Source organism: Orcinus orca, chromosome 4, assembly GCF_937001465.1.
Source record: "Orcinus orca chromosome 4, mOrcOrc1.1, whole genome shotgun sequence".
Lineage (NCBI taxonomy): Eukaryota > Metazoa > Chordata > Mammalia > Artiodactyla > Delphinidae > Orcinus > Orcinus orca.
In genome coordinates this window covers 35,020,762-35,034,107 of record NC_064562.1, presented here as the reverse complement: position 1 = coordinate 35,034,107, position 13,346 = coordinate 35,020,762, and the positions used below count along the sequence as shown (strand labels likewise).

The 13,346-nt window shown below is 36.1% G+C and overlaps 1 protein-coding gene across 1 annotated transcript in view; it reads left to right on the top strand.

Annotated features, from left to right (window-relative positions):
* DCHS2 (dachsous cadherin-related 2) overlaps positions 1-13,346 on the top strand; it is a 149,990-nt gene that overhangs the window by 97,752 nt on the left and 38,892 nt on the right. Inside the window, exon 14 of the mRNA XM_049709419.1 lies at positions 10,881-10,994. Coding sequence (XP_049565376.1) covers positions 10,881-10,994 — 114 coding nt within the window. The remainder of the gene's footprint in view (positions 1-10,880; positions 10,995-13,346) is intronic.

The following is a 13,346-nucleotide window of genomic DNA, read 5'->3' as shown; positions in this document are numbered from 1 at the left end:
TGCCTTTAAATGCGGCTGTAGGTGGTGGTAGTGTTTTAACAGTATTTTTGTAAAGAAGAAAAGAACAAGAACATTAAATGTGTTATACTTTTCTTATTCAATGTTAGACTTAAAATGAAATTCATAAAAGCCTGAAAATGTAAAAGGTAAATGCTTCTATATGTTTCACTTACCTCATGGAAATTGAAGGTACAGTATTCTTTTTTTTAACATCTTTATTGGAGTATAATTGCTTTACAACGGTATGTTAGTTTCTGCTTAATCAACTATACATATACATATATCCCCATATCTCCTCCCTCTTGCATCTCCATCCCACTCTCCCTATCCCACCCCTCTTGGTGGACACGAAGCACTGATCTGATCTCCCTGTGCTATGCGGTTGTTTTCCACTAGCTATCTATTTACATTTGGCAGTATGCATAAGTCCATGCCACTCTCTCACTTCACCCAGCTTCCCCTTCCCCTTCCCCGTGTCTGCAAGTCCATTCTCTACATCTGTGTCTTTATTCCTGTCCTGCCCCTAAGTTCTTCAGAACCATTTTTTTTTCATTTTTTAGATACCATATATATGTGTTAGCATATGGTATTTGTTTTTCTCTTTCTGACTTACTTCACTCTGTATGACAGACTCTAGGTCCATTCACCTCATTACAGATAACTCAATTTCATTTCTTTTTATGGCTGAGTAATATTCCATTGTATATATGTGCCACATCTTCTTTATCCATTCATCTGTTGATGGACACTTAGGTTGCTTCCATGTCCTGGCTATTGTAAATAGGGCTGCAATGAACATTGTGGTACATGACACTTTTTTTTTTTTTTTTTTTTTTTTGCGGTACGCGGGCCTCTCACTGTTGTGGCCTCTCCCATTGCGGAGCACAGGCTCCGGACGTGCAGGCTCAGTGGCCATGGCTCACAGACCCAGTCACTGCGTGGCATGTGGGATCCTCCCAGACCGGGGCATGAACCCACATCCCCTGCATCGGCAGGCAGACTCTCAACAACTGCGCCACCAGGGAAGTCCACATGACTCTTTTTGAATTATGGTTTTCTCAGGGTATATGCCCGGTAGTGGGATTGCTGGGTCATATGGTAGCTCTGTTTTTAGTCTTTTAAGTAAACTTCATACTGTTCTCCATAGTGGCTATATCAATTTACATTCCTACCAACAGTGCAAGAAGGTTCCCTTTTCTCCACACCCTCTCCAGCATTTATTGTTTCTAGATTTTTTGATGATGGCCATTCTGACTGGCGTGAGGTGATACGTCATTGTAGTTTTGATTTGCATTTCTCTAATGATTAGTGATGTTGAGCATTCTTTCACGTTTTTGTTGGCAATCTGCGTATCTTCTTTGGTGAAATGTCTATTTAGGTCTTCTGCCCATTTTTGGATTGGGTTGTTTGTCTGTTTGATATTGAGCTTCATGAGCTACTTGTAAATTTTGGAGATTAATCCTTTCTCCGTTGCTTCATTTGCAAATATTTTCTCCCATTATGAGGGTTGCCTTTTCATCTTGTTTATGGTTTGCTTTGCTGTGCAAAAGCTTTTAAGTTTCTTTAGGTCCCATATGTTTATTTTTGTTTATTTCCATTTCTCTAGGAAGAGGGTCAAAAAGGATCTTGCTGTGATTTATATTATAGAGTACTCAGCCTATGTTTTCCTCTAAGAGTTTTATAGTGTTTGGCCTTATGTTTAGGTCTTTAATCCTTTTTGAGTTTATTTTTGTGTATGGTGTCAGGGAGTGTTCTAATTTCATTCTTTTACATGTAGCTGTCCAATTTTCCCACCACTACTTATTGAGGAGGCTGTCTTTTCTCCATTGTATATTCTTTCCCTCTTTATCAAATATAAGGTGACCTTATGTGTGTGGGTTTATCTCTGGGCTTTCTATCCTGTTCCATTGATCTATATTTCTGTTTCTGTGCCAGTACCATACTGTCTTGATTACTGTAGCTTTGTAGTATAGTCTGAAGTGTGGAAACCTGATTTCTCCAGCTCCATTTTTGTTTCTCAAGATTGCTTTGGCTATTTGGGGTCTTTTGTGTTTCCATACAAATTGTGAGATTTTTTGTTCTAGTTCTGTGAAAAATGCCAGTGGTAGTTTGACAGGTATTGCATTGAATCTGTAGATTGCTTTGGGTAGTAGAGTCATTTTCACAATGTTGATTCTTCCAATCCAAGAATATGATATATCTCTCCATCTGTTTGTATCATCTTTAATTTCTTTCATCAGTGTCTTGTAGTTTTCTGCATACAGTTCTTTTGTCTTCTTAGGTAGGTTTAGTCCTAGGTATTTTATTCTTTGTGTTGCAATGGTAAATGTGAGTGTTTCCTTAATTTCTCTTTCAGATTTTTCATCATTAGTGTATAGGAATGCAAGAGATTTCTGTGCATTAATTTTGCATCCTGCTACTTTAGCAAATTCATTGATTAGCTCTAGTTGTTTTCTGGTAGCATTTTTAGGATTCTCTATATATAGTATCATGTCATCTGCAAACAGTGACAGTTTTACTTCTTCTATTCTGAGTTGGATTCCTTTTATTTCTTTTTCTTCTCTGATTTCTGTGGCTAAAACTTTCCTAACTATGTTGAATAACAGTGGTGAGAGTGGGCCACCTTGTCTTGTTCCTGATCTTAGTGGAAATGGTTTCAGTTTTTCGCTATTGAGGACAAAGTTGCCTGTCGTTTTGTCATATATGGCCTTTATTATGTTGAAGTAAGTTCCCTCTATGCCTACTTTCCGGAGGGTTTTTATCATAAATGGTGTTGAATTTTGTCAAAAGCTTTTTCTTCATCTATTGAGATGATCATATTTTTTTCCCTCAGTTTTTTAATATGGTGTATCACATTAATTGATTTGCATGTATTGAAGAATCCTTGCATTCTTGGATAAACCCCACTTGATCATGGTGTATGATCCTTTTAATGTGCTGTTTGATTCTGTTTGCTAGTATTTTGTTGAAGATTTTTCATCTATGTTCATCAGTGGTATTGGCCTGTAGTTTTCTTTCTTTGTGACATCTTTGTCTGGTTTTGGTATCAGGGTGATGGTGGCCTCGTAGAATGAGTTTTAGAGTGTTTTTCCCTCTGCTGTATTTTGGAAGAGTTTGAGAATGATAGGTGTTAGCTCTTCTCTAAATGTTTGATAGGATTTGCCTGTGAAGCCATCTGGTCCTGGGCTTTTGTTTGTTGGAAGGTTCAGTATTGGTTTTTATGTTTTACCATTTTTACCTTGATGTGAAATGAGCAGTAATTGTAAGTTTTATCCAGATGCTCAGAGACAGACTTTTACTTAAAATGTGTACAATAAGGCAAGACCTAGAAGAATTCCAGACCCTTTAGTTATTTCCTATTTTCTCAGGAAATCTCATATTTAATCTTTGCTGACTTCAGCATCTAATTTGTAGTATTTTCATTGAATGATATTTTTTGTGTGCTACTGTTCCATTTGATATTATGAACATTTTAGTTGCAATAAAAATAGGATTGTTCCTTTCATGAGAGAGGCCATATATGATTCTTATTTGCAATTCTGTACTCATCTTTGTTCTTTTACATGCAAGCAATCTCTATGTTTTCTTTTGTGATTGGGCATGTAATAAGCCTTCTAACCCATGAATAAAGGCCATCAGCAAGACCGTACATCTTGCCGTTGTGGCTTTTTCTCTTCTTACTGCCATTGTTAAGAATATGTGACAAGGCAGTTGAAACAAAATTTCCTGTGTTTAAAAAATAAGTTGTATCAGGAAGCACAGAATTGTGAGGTAGCACTGAAGATAAAATGTACTGCAGTACTGTGAAGGAATATTCCTACTAAAAATGTAAGACATCTTTATATTAACAAGGTCTCCTGAAATGTAACAAAATAAGCATCAGATTATAATGCAATTTGAGAGTTCTCAACATATGTAGTAACTTGACTGAAAAGGATTGATTAAAATCCTTTATTTTGTGACTGAATGACTTCATAACTGGTTTGAAAAGAATAATCATTTGGAAACTCTGATAAATGATTTTTAAACTTTGTCACAGTTTATTTTAAACATAATGTATTTTTTTGTTTTGTTTTGTTTTGTTTTTTGCGGTACGCGGGCCCCTCACCGCTGTGGCCTCTCCCGTTGCGGAGCCCAGGCCCCGGACGCGCAGGCCCAGCAGCCATGGCCCACGGGGCCAGCCGCTCCGCGACATGTGGGATCCTCCCAGACCGGGGCACGAACCGGTGTCCCCTGCATCGGCAGGCGGACTCTCAACCACTGCGCTACCAGGAAAGCTCAAAACATAATGTTTTAAAACAGAGTAACACATCCAGTTTTGGTTTTCGTGTCCTTTCTCCATTATGGATATTGTTTTATGCCTTTTTCACTGAATTTTCAGTTTTGTGGACAATATCACATATGTGTTTCCTTTAATATTTATAGTGATCGTTTCACTTTTCTTTGAGTGTTAAGTGTTGAAAAGGCTCCTGGGGTAAATATTGTCTGTTCCAAGGCCTTTTCTTTCTTCTTTTCTTTTTAGTGAAAACCTTTTACCTATCCGGGAAAAAAATATGTCAATTTGACTTCATTTAGGGATTGTCTCTACTATGGACTGTATCAGGATGGGTTTCAAGCTTGTTCCTAGGCCCTCCACAGTAGGATTCAATGAGGAAACCCAGTAGAGATCTTGAATAGGTGCTATTTTTTTCAACTACTGCAAATCCCACTATCAGAAGTGGTGTTCTTGCATTGAATAATTTAAAAAATAATAGTTGCTGTTGTTTTAGAACAGTCCTGAAGGCAGAGAAGCATTTTTCTAATCTCCCAGCCTGTAACACTTCAGTGATCACCTCTTTTCCTTACTTCCTCTCTCTGTCTTCTCTATTCCCTCCTATCTTTCTATACTTATTAAGCACCTACTTAATAGGTGTACAAAGGAACAATATTTTTCTTCCAGTTTTATTGAGCTATAATTAACATACAATATTGTATAAGTTGAAGGTGTACAGCATCATGATTTGACTTAGATACATTATGAAATGATTACTACAATAAGTTTAGTGAACATCCATTATCTCATATAGATATAAAACTAAAGAAATAGAAAAAAAAATTTTCTCCTTGTGATGAGAGCTGTTAGCATTTACTCTCCTAACAACTTTTATATGTAACATAGAGCAGTGTTAATTCTATTTAATCTGCTGTACATCACATTCCTAGTATTTATTTATCCTGTAACTGGAAGTTTGTACCTGTTGACCACCTTCATCCAATTCCCCTACCCACCATGACCCTGCCTCTGGTAACCACAAGTTTGATCTTTTTTATGTGTGTTTGTTTGTTTGTTTTTGAAGTATAATTGACCTATGACAGTATGTTAGTTCCTGGTACATGACACAGCAATTAGATATATCTGTACATTTCAAAATTATCACCATTATAATTCTAGTTGTCATCTGTTACCATAAAAAGATATTACATAATTATTGACTCTATTCCCCACACTGTACATTTCAAAATCATGACTCATTTATTTTGTATCTGAAATTTGTACCTTGTAATCTCTCTCACCTATTTCTCTCCTCCCTTCTGGCCACCATCTCTTTGTTCTTTGTATGTATCTATGATTCAGTTTCTGTTTGGTTATGTTTGTTCATTTGTTTTATTTTTTAGATTCCACATGTAAGTGAAATCCTATAGTATTTGTCTGTCTCTGCCTGACTTATTTCCATCCATATTGTCACAACAGGCAAGATTTCCTTCTTTTTAAGGCTGAGCAATATTCCATTGCACATATATACCACATCTTCTCTATCCATTCATCTATTGATGAACACTTGAAAATGATGTGTATTCTGCTGCTTTGGTGTGGAATGTTCTATACATATCTATTAAGTCTACCTGGTCTAATGTGTTGCTTAAGGCTGGTATATCCTTATTGATTTTCTGTCTGGATGATCTCTCTATTGAGGTAAATGGGGTGTTAAAAGTCTGCTACTATTATTGTATTACTGTCAATTACTCCTTTTATGTCTGTTAATATTTTCTTTACATATTTAGGTGCTCCTATTTTAGGTGCATATATATTTACAATTGTTATATCTTCTTGGAATAATAATTTTATCATTCTGTAATGTCCCTCTTTGTCTCTTATTACTGTCTTTTTTTAAAGCCTATTTTGTCTGATATAAAGTAGTGCTACCCTGGCTTTCATTTCATTTTCATTTGCATGTAATACTTTTTTCCATCCCCTTACTTTCAATCTATGTGTGTCTTTAGATTGAAGCGGGTCTCTTGTAGGCAGAATATATTTGGGTCTTGTTTTTATATTCATTCAGCCACTCTATGTCTTTGATTGGAGCATTTAGTCCATTTACATTTAAAGTAATTATTGATAGGTATGTCTTATTGCCATTTTGTTAATTGTTTGGGGGGTGTTTTTGTAGTTCTTTCTGTTCCTTTTTTCTTTTTGCTCTCTGCCCTTGTGATGACTGTCTTAGTGTTATATTTGGATTCCTTTCTCTGTTTTGTATTGTGTCTGTTATAGATTTTTGGTTTGTGGTTTATATATAGCTATGTATATAAATCACACATATATATGTGTGTGTGTGTGTGTATATATATATATATATATATATATATATATATAATTATTTTAAGTTGCTGATCTCTTAGTTTGAATACATTTTAACAACCCTACATTTTGACTCCAGAGCATTTACTTTTTTTAACATATTTTACATCTTTTTGTTTGTGTATCCCTTAACTACTTATTGTGGATGTAGATGATTTGACTACTTTTGTCTTTTAGCCTCCATTCTAGCTTTATAAGGGGTTGATCTACTACCTTTACTTATATTTGCCTTTACCAGTGAAATTTTTCCTTTTGTAACTTTCATATTTCTAGCTGTGGCCTTTCCTTTTTTGCTTAGAGAAGTGCCTTTACCGTATCTTAGAAAGTTGGATTCCTGTTGCTGAACTCTTTTAGCTTTTGCTCATCTGTAAAACTTTTGATCTTTCCTTCAAATCTGAATGAGACTGTTGCTGAGTAGAGTGTTCTTGGTTGTAAGTCTTTCTCTTTCATCATTTAAACTATATCATGCCACTCCCTTCTGGCCTACAGAGCTTCTGCTGAAAAGTCAGCTGATAGCCATATGGGATTCCATGGTATGTAACTTATTGATTTTCCCTTGCTGCTTTTAATATTCTCTCTTTATCTTTAATTTTTGACATTTTAATCACACTGTGTCTTAGTGTCATCTCTTTAGTGTTGATCCTGTTTGGGACTCTCTGTGCTTCCTGGACCTGGAGGTGTGTTTCCTTTCCCAGGTTAGGGACGTCTTCAGTTTTTTTGTCTTCAAATATGTCCTTTCTATCTCTTTTCTTTTGGGACCCCTAAAATGTGAATGTTAATATTGATGTTGTCCCAGACTTCTCTTAAACTATCTTCATTTTTTTATCCCTTTTTTTTTTTTTTTCAGTTCAACTTGAGGGATTTCTGATACTTTGTCTTCCAGGTCAGTGATCCATTCCTCTGTATCATCTAACCTACTGTTGATTTATTCCAGTGAATTTTTAATTTCATTTACTGTATTCATCTCTTTTTGGTTCTTTTTTAAATTTTCAAACTGTTTGTTAAACTTCTGTGTTCATCCATTTTTCTCCCAAGTTCTTTGAGCATCTTTATGATTATTATCTTGAACTCTTTATCAGGTAGATTGCTTATCCCTACTTCACTTCGTTGTTTTTCTGGGGTTTTATCTTGTTTCTTCATTTGAAACATATAAAGCAGCAAATATTTGATACACACAACAACATGTTTGATTCTCAAAAATGTGTGCTAAGGCAAAGAAGACAGTTATTGTATGATTTGCAAGTACATGAAACTTTAGAGGCAAAACTAATCTAGATTTATAAAAATATATAGAATACAAATATATAGAAAAGCTCTTCTGCTCTCATGGAATTTAGTTCAATTTTAGCAGAGAGGTAAGATCAGTCTTCAAGTGTGTTCTGAACAAGTTCATGAGTGACAAATAAGTACCACCATCTAAGAGCTAGAAGGTCTGGTAACAAAAAAGGAGAAATTCATCTTCTCTATCAGAAATGGCCAGACACAGGACTGTAGTCAAGCCACAGCAATATTTTGTTCAACCCAGGTGGTGGCTTATTTTTCTCCCTAAATTAAATATTTTCTGACATTTGGGAATTGGGGGATTTCACATGAAAATAAATATCAATTTTTGACCTTCTCTTGAAAAGACCAGAATCCCCAGTATCCTGAAATCCCAGTATCCTGCTTTCCCTGCTGGCAGTAATAAGTTAAAGCTGAGTGCCTTAGTTGCATCAGGCAGTCTCTGGCCTCCTCCACCCATCTAGCTCCTATATATGTCCATGCTTTTTGCTTTTACCAAAAAGCATCTGAGCTAATGAGCCCTGATATGTATGCATCTCTGACACCTGTTTCCTTATCAAATGTTTCCTTTCACTTTTCCTCTGGTGCTTTGCTGACACCATCTTATATCAGGTCCCCAGTGATATATACTCACCAGTCAGAGAGCTTCCTACAGAATCCACCTCATTCTCATCTCTCCCACTCAGTGCAACATGCCTTTGCCAGTGGGCAGCATCCTATAGGTCAGGATGAAAGTTAAGAGGAGAGGCAGGGTCATTGCCAGAGTGGGAGTCTAAAGTAGATGCCATAAGTTATAGGCCTAAGACAAGAGGGTCAGGATGAGTAAAGAATTATCAGAAGTGGTGGGTAAATAGAGAACAAGAAGGCAAAGTACAAAGATGAACTAAAAAGGGGATTGGAAATGGCCAATAAGCACATGAAAAGATGCTCAACATCATCAGACATTAGGGAGGTTAAAATTAAATCCACAGTGAGACACCACTACACACCCACTAGGATGACCAAAATTAAAAAGACTGACAATACCAGTGGATGTAGAGCAACTGGAATTCCTGTATGTTGCTAGCAGGAATGTAAAGTAGTACAACCACAGTAAAAAAAACAAGATCTTACTATATAGCACAGGGAAATATATTCAATATCCTGTGATAAACCATAATGGAAAAGAATATGAAAAATATTATGTATATATATATGTATAAGTTAATCATTTTGCTGTACACCAGAAACTAACACAACATTATAAATCAACTATACATCAATAATAAATAAATAAATAAAATGGAACAACCACTTTGGAAAATAGTTTGGCAGTTTGGCAGGTTAAACATACACTTACTGTAGGTGTTTACCCCCCAGGAATGAAGACATGTGGCCATCAAGCTCTTTTACATAAATGTTGATAGCAGCTTTATTCATAAGCCCCATTTGGGTTGAAAACAACCCAAATGCCCATATGTAAGTAATGGATAAACAAATGTAGACTGTCCAAGGGTCTGAGAGAACTTTTTGAAGTGATAGAAATATTCTACATCTTGATTGTGATGGTGGCTACACAGGTGTGTATAGTTGTTACAGGTGTGTATAGTCATATATAGACATGTGTAGTATATAGAACTATATACTTAAACTATGTGTATATTATTGTAAGTAAGTTTTACCATAATAAAGTTGATTAAATAAAAATACTTAAAAATAAAACAGGACAGGCAATCATAGGAGGGAGACAAATGGACAACCAAGACAGGAAGCAAAGCAGAGATGAGCAGCAAAGGGCATAAGATATTATAAACAAAGACGGCAAGGTGCTAACTTGGGGCCCAGATGGATTCTTGAGAATCCTCCCAGTGAAATTGCAGTTCTAATCATACCAATTGTCTTATTATCTCTGTCAGTCCTTGCTAATTCTTCTCTTATGCTGGTAATCAGTCTGTTTCCTAGAAACTGACATGACTTCCTTCTTTCTTCTCTAATTCCTACCCCTAAATCAATTTCTGTTTTTCCCTTGAAGTTATCTCTTTACTGCCCCTGCCCTAGCTTAACAATTCTTGAATGAATCTGTATCATGCAGTTAAGAACTCGGTTACTTTCTAGTTGGGTTGCTTTTACCTACAAGGCTACTGTAAACTGGTTAAAGGAAGATTTCTTATATTTATACCCTTGTTACCTCCTTTCCCACATCCCATGCAATGTTCAGGGAAATGTGTCAGCATATGTCTTTAATTTGTCCCCTTCTTTTCATCCCCCCCACCACTATCCTAGGTTGTTGTCTCTTGCATGGTCTATTGCAGTATTTCTTTTCCTTTCTTATAGCTCCTTGTTGTCCAGACAGCAGTGAGATTGATGCCTTTTAAAAGTAAATCAGATGATTTTACTTATTTCCTTTAAATGCTTCTATATCTTCCCATTGCACTTAGAGTAAAATCTAGTCCCTCCCACCTCGACACTGTCTTCACCATCCACATTTCCCCTACGCACTGTGCCTCACAAAACCAAGCCCTCTCCCAGCCCAGGGCTTCTGTGCTGCTCTTCTTTCTCCTAGAATCCTTTTCTTCCCACTCTTTCTATGGCTTCTCATGCTTCAAAGTTCAACTGGAATGTCATTCCTCTGAGGCCTCTGCAAAGGGGTATCCACCTCCCTGCAGAAAAAGTATTTTATATCACATAACCTTGTTTATTTCTTTTCAGGGAACTTAACATATCTGAAATCTACCTTGATTATGTATTTCTTTAATGGCTTATTGTTCATCTCCTTCCATCAGTTGATAACCATCAAGAAGACAGAGATCTTTTCTACCTTGCTTGTTGCTATATCCCCAGCACCTAGCATGGGGCTTGGCTTTTTGAAGACACTCAATAAATAATCATTGACTGAATGACAAGTGAAAATATAATAGGCAAATAATAACCACTCGGTGTTTGCTCTTGTTTTTCCTGAATTTTCTTTTCCTAAAGCTCTTTTTTTTTAACCTAATTTTTACAGGTACTTCTATTGTGACTATAAAAGCTTTTGCTACTGACTCAGTTCGGGACAACATTAAATATTCAATTTTTAGTGGAAATGAAGATGGAGTTTTTTCCTTGTGCTCCAACTCAGGTAATCCTTCTCTACCTTCTAATAGCTTTATTTTCTGCTCCACTTAATGTTACTAATAAGACATACTTCTGCAAAGAAAACTCAAAATTTGAAAGGTAGAAATTAGAGGTAAATAATTTAAAAGGTAAACAACAAAGAGTTTTTTATTCTGGCTGATGAGAAATCAAGAACTATTTGTTTATATGTATTCCTTAAGAAGTCTATTCACATTTCCAAATTAAACAGTACCTATCCTACCCTACTTGTTATCTGATGATAACATGGTTTCTATTTATGATTTACCTATCCATTTGGGAGAATTGGAGATGTAGTAGGGAGATCAGTGAGAATGGGTTTGAATTGAAAATAAGCACACATGTGTAGCCTTAGGAAATTTTCATCAGAGATTCTTCTGATTTGCCACTTAATGTCAACAGTGCAACAAAAAAGGATGGCTGGAAAGGTTTCTATGTGGTGGTAAAGAAATTACTTCCAAATACAGCATGTATTAAATTTAGCTTTAATAAGACCATTATTGTGCTTTAAATGAATACCAATTGATTATTTGGAACATACTTTTTTTAACTAACAACTATGTAGTGGATATGTATCTACTGCTTCGTTGTCAACCTCAAGAAGAATGTTTTTAATAATTTCTATATTACCATACAACTGCCTTATTTAATCCATACTTTGTGCACATGGGAAGAATTGAGAGGGGTCATTTCTTAAGCAAAAGCCTTCTCATCCAGGGTAGCGTTACGACTTTTTGGTCCATGCAGCCTTTGCTCAGCAACCTCTCTAAGGTAGCCTGCAAGAAGTCTTCATCTCTTCACCCTATCATTTGGTTAAGGGGTGATGCAGGAAGCCTGTTGGCAAGAAGGCCATTTGCAAACACAACCAAGCTTTAAGTTTCTAGCAGTCGGGTGTCTGAGGGTTCTGGGAAAGGAGCTGAGATTAGAACACTGAGGAAGAAGGTGAATATCAGAGTATGCACATTTTCCCAGGTCACCCAAATCCTTCCGCCATCACACACCTAACATGGCCCAGGTTTGGCCTTATTTTCTATAGTCTCTCATTAAAATACAGATAAAATATGCCTAGGGTTAGTTCAAAGAAGTCATCCACAGGAAACTCTTTATTTTTTAATTAAGAAGTCATTTATTTAAGTTGAAATGTATTTCAAAATTTTATTGTGAAATAGCTACAAGATGGTATGTTGAGGTATACAACTGTTTAATGGACAGTAGTAAAATAAAAGCCCATGTCTTTGCCACCCATCTCCAGAGATGAGACATGGCTAGAAACTCAGGAAGGCCCTGTGTGTCCTTTCCCTCTCACATCTGTCTTATTTCACCCCAGAGGTCATTGGCAAATCAGTAATCTGAATTTGGTATTGATCCCTGCCTTTTCTTCATTATAATTTTCCCACCCCATTTGAATCCCTAAAAAATGCGTTATTTAGTTTTACTTTGATTTAAACATCATAATAGAATTATGTTGAATGAACTCCTCTACGGATTGATTTTTTGCTCAACATTTTTACTATGATGTGTAGTGCATAAGCCATTATGAACACATTAAGGAAGAATAGCAAAGAATGATATGTACCTGCTGCCAAGGCTATAAAATAGAATACCACCGTTATCACCTATGCTCCCTTTGGGCCCTTTTGTGATTGCACCTTTTCTCTCCACTGCTCCAGGCTGATTAATGCCAAGACTTCAAGGATAATCATCTCCTTGTGACTTACAGTAAATGTATTCCTACAAATAGGAATATAGTAAAAGCATTGATTTTGCTTTGAAATTTACATAAATGGATTCATACTCTATGTATTCTATTGATATTGTTTTTTAAATTCAAAGTTAGAATCACCCATGTTAATGTGTGTAGCTGGGTTCTTTAATTTTCATTGCTTTACAGTATTCTATTGTAAGTCTATATCACAACTTATTTATCAATGTGCTGTTGATGGACAGCAAGGTTTCTCTGTCTGGGGATATAATGAACAATCTTGCATGTGTCTTCTGGTGCACATGTAAGGAGTTCTGTAGGCCCTAGAGTGTAGGATGGGCATGTATCTCAGAGGGTGCCTATGTTCAGCTATACAGATAGTGCCAAATTGTGTTATGAAGTGGTTCATCCAACTTTATATTCCACCAGCATTGAATGAGAACTGTCACAGTTGTCCATGTCCTACTTTCTATTGACAATCTGGTGGGTGTGAAATGTTATCCCACTGTGGTTGTAACTTACATTTCCCTTAGTACGAATATATTTGAGCATTTTTTCATAGTTTATTGACTATTTCTGTTTTCTTCTATGTGAAATGCATATTAATATCTTTTGCCTATTTTTCTGCTAAGTTTT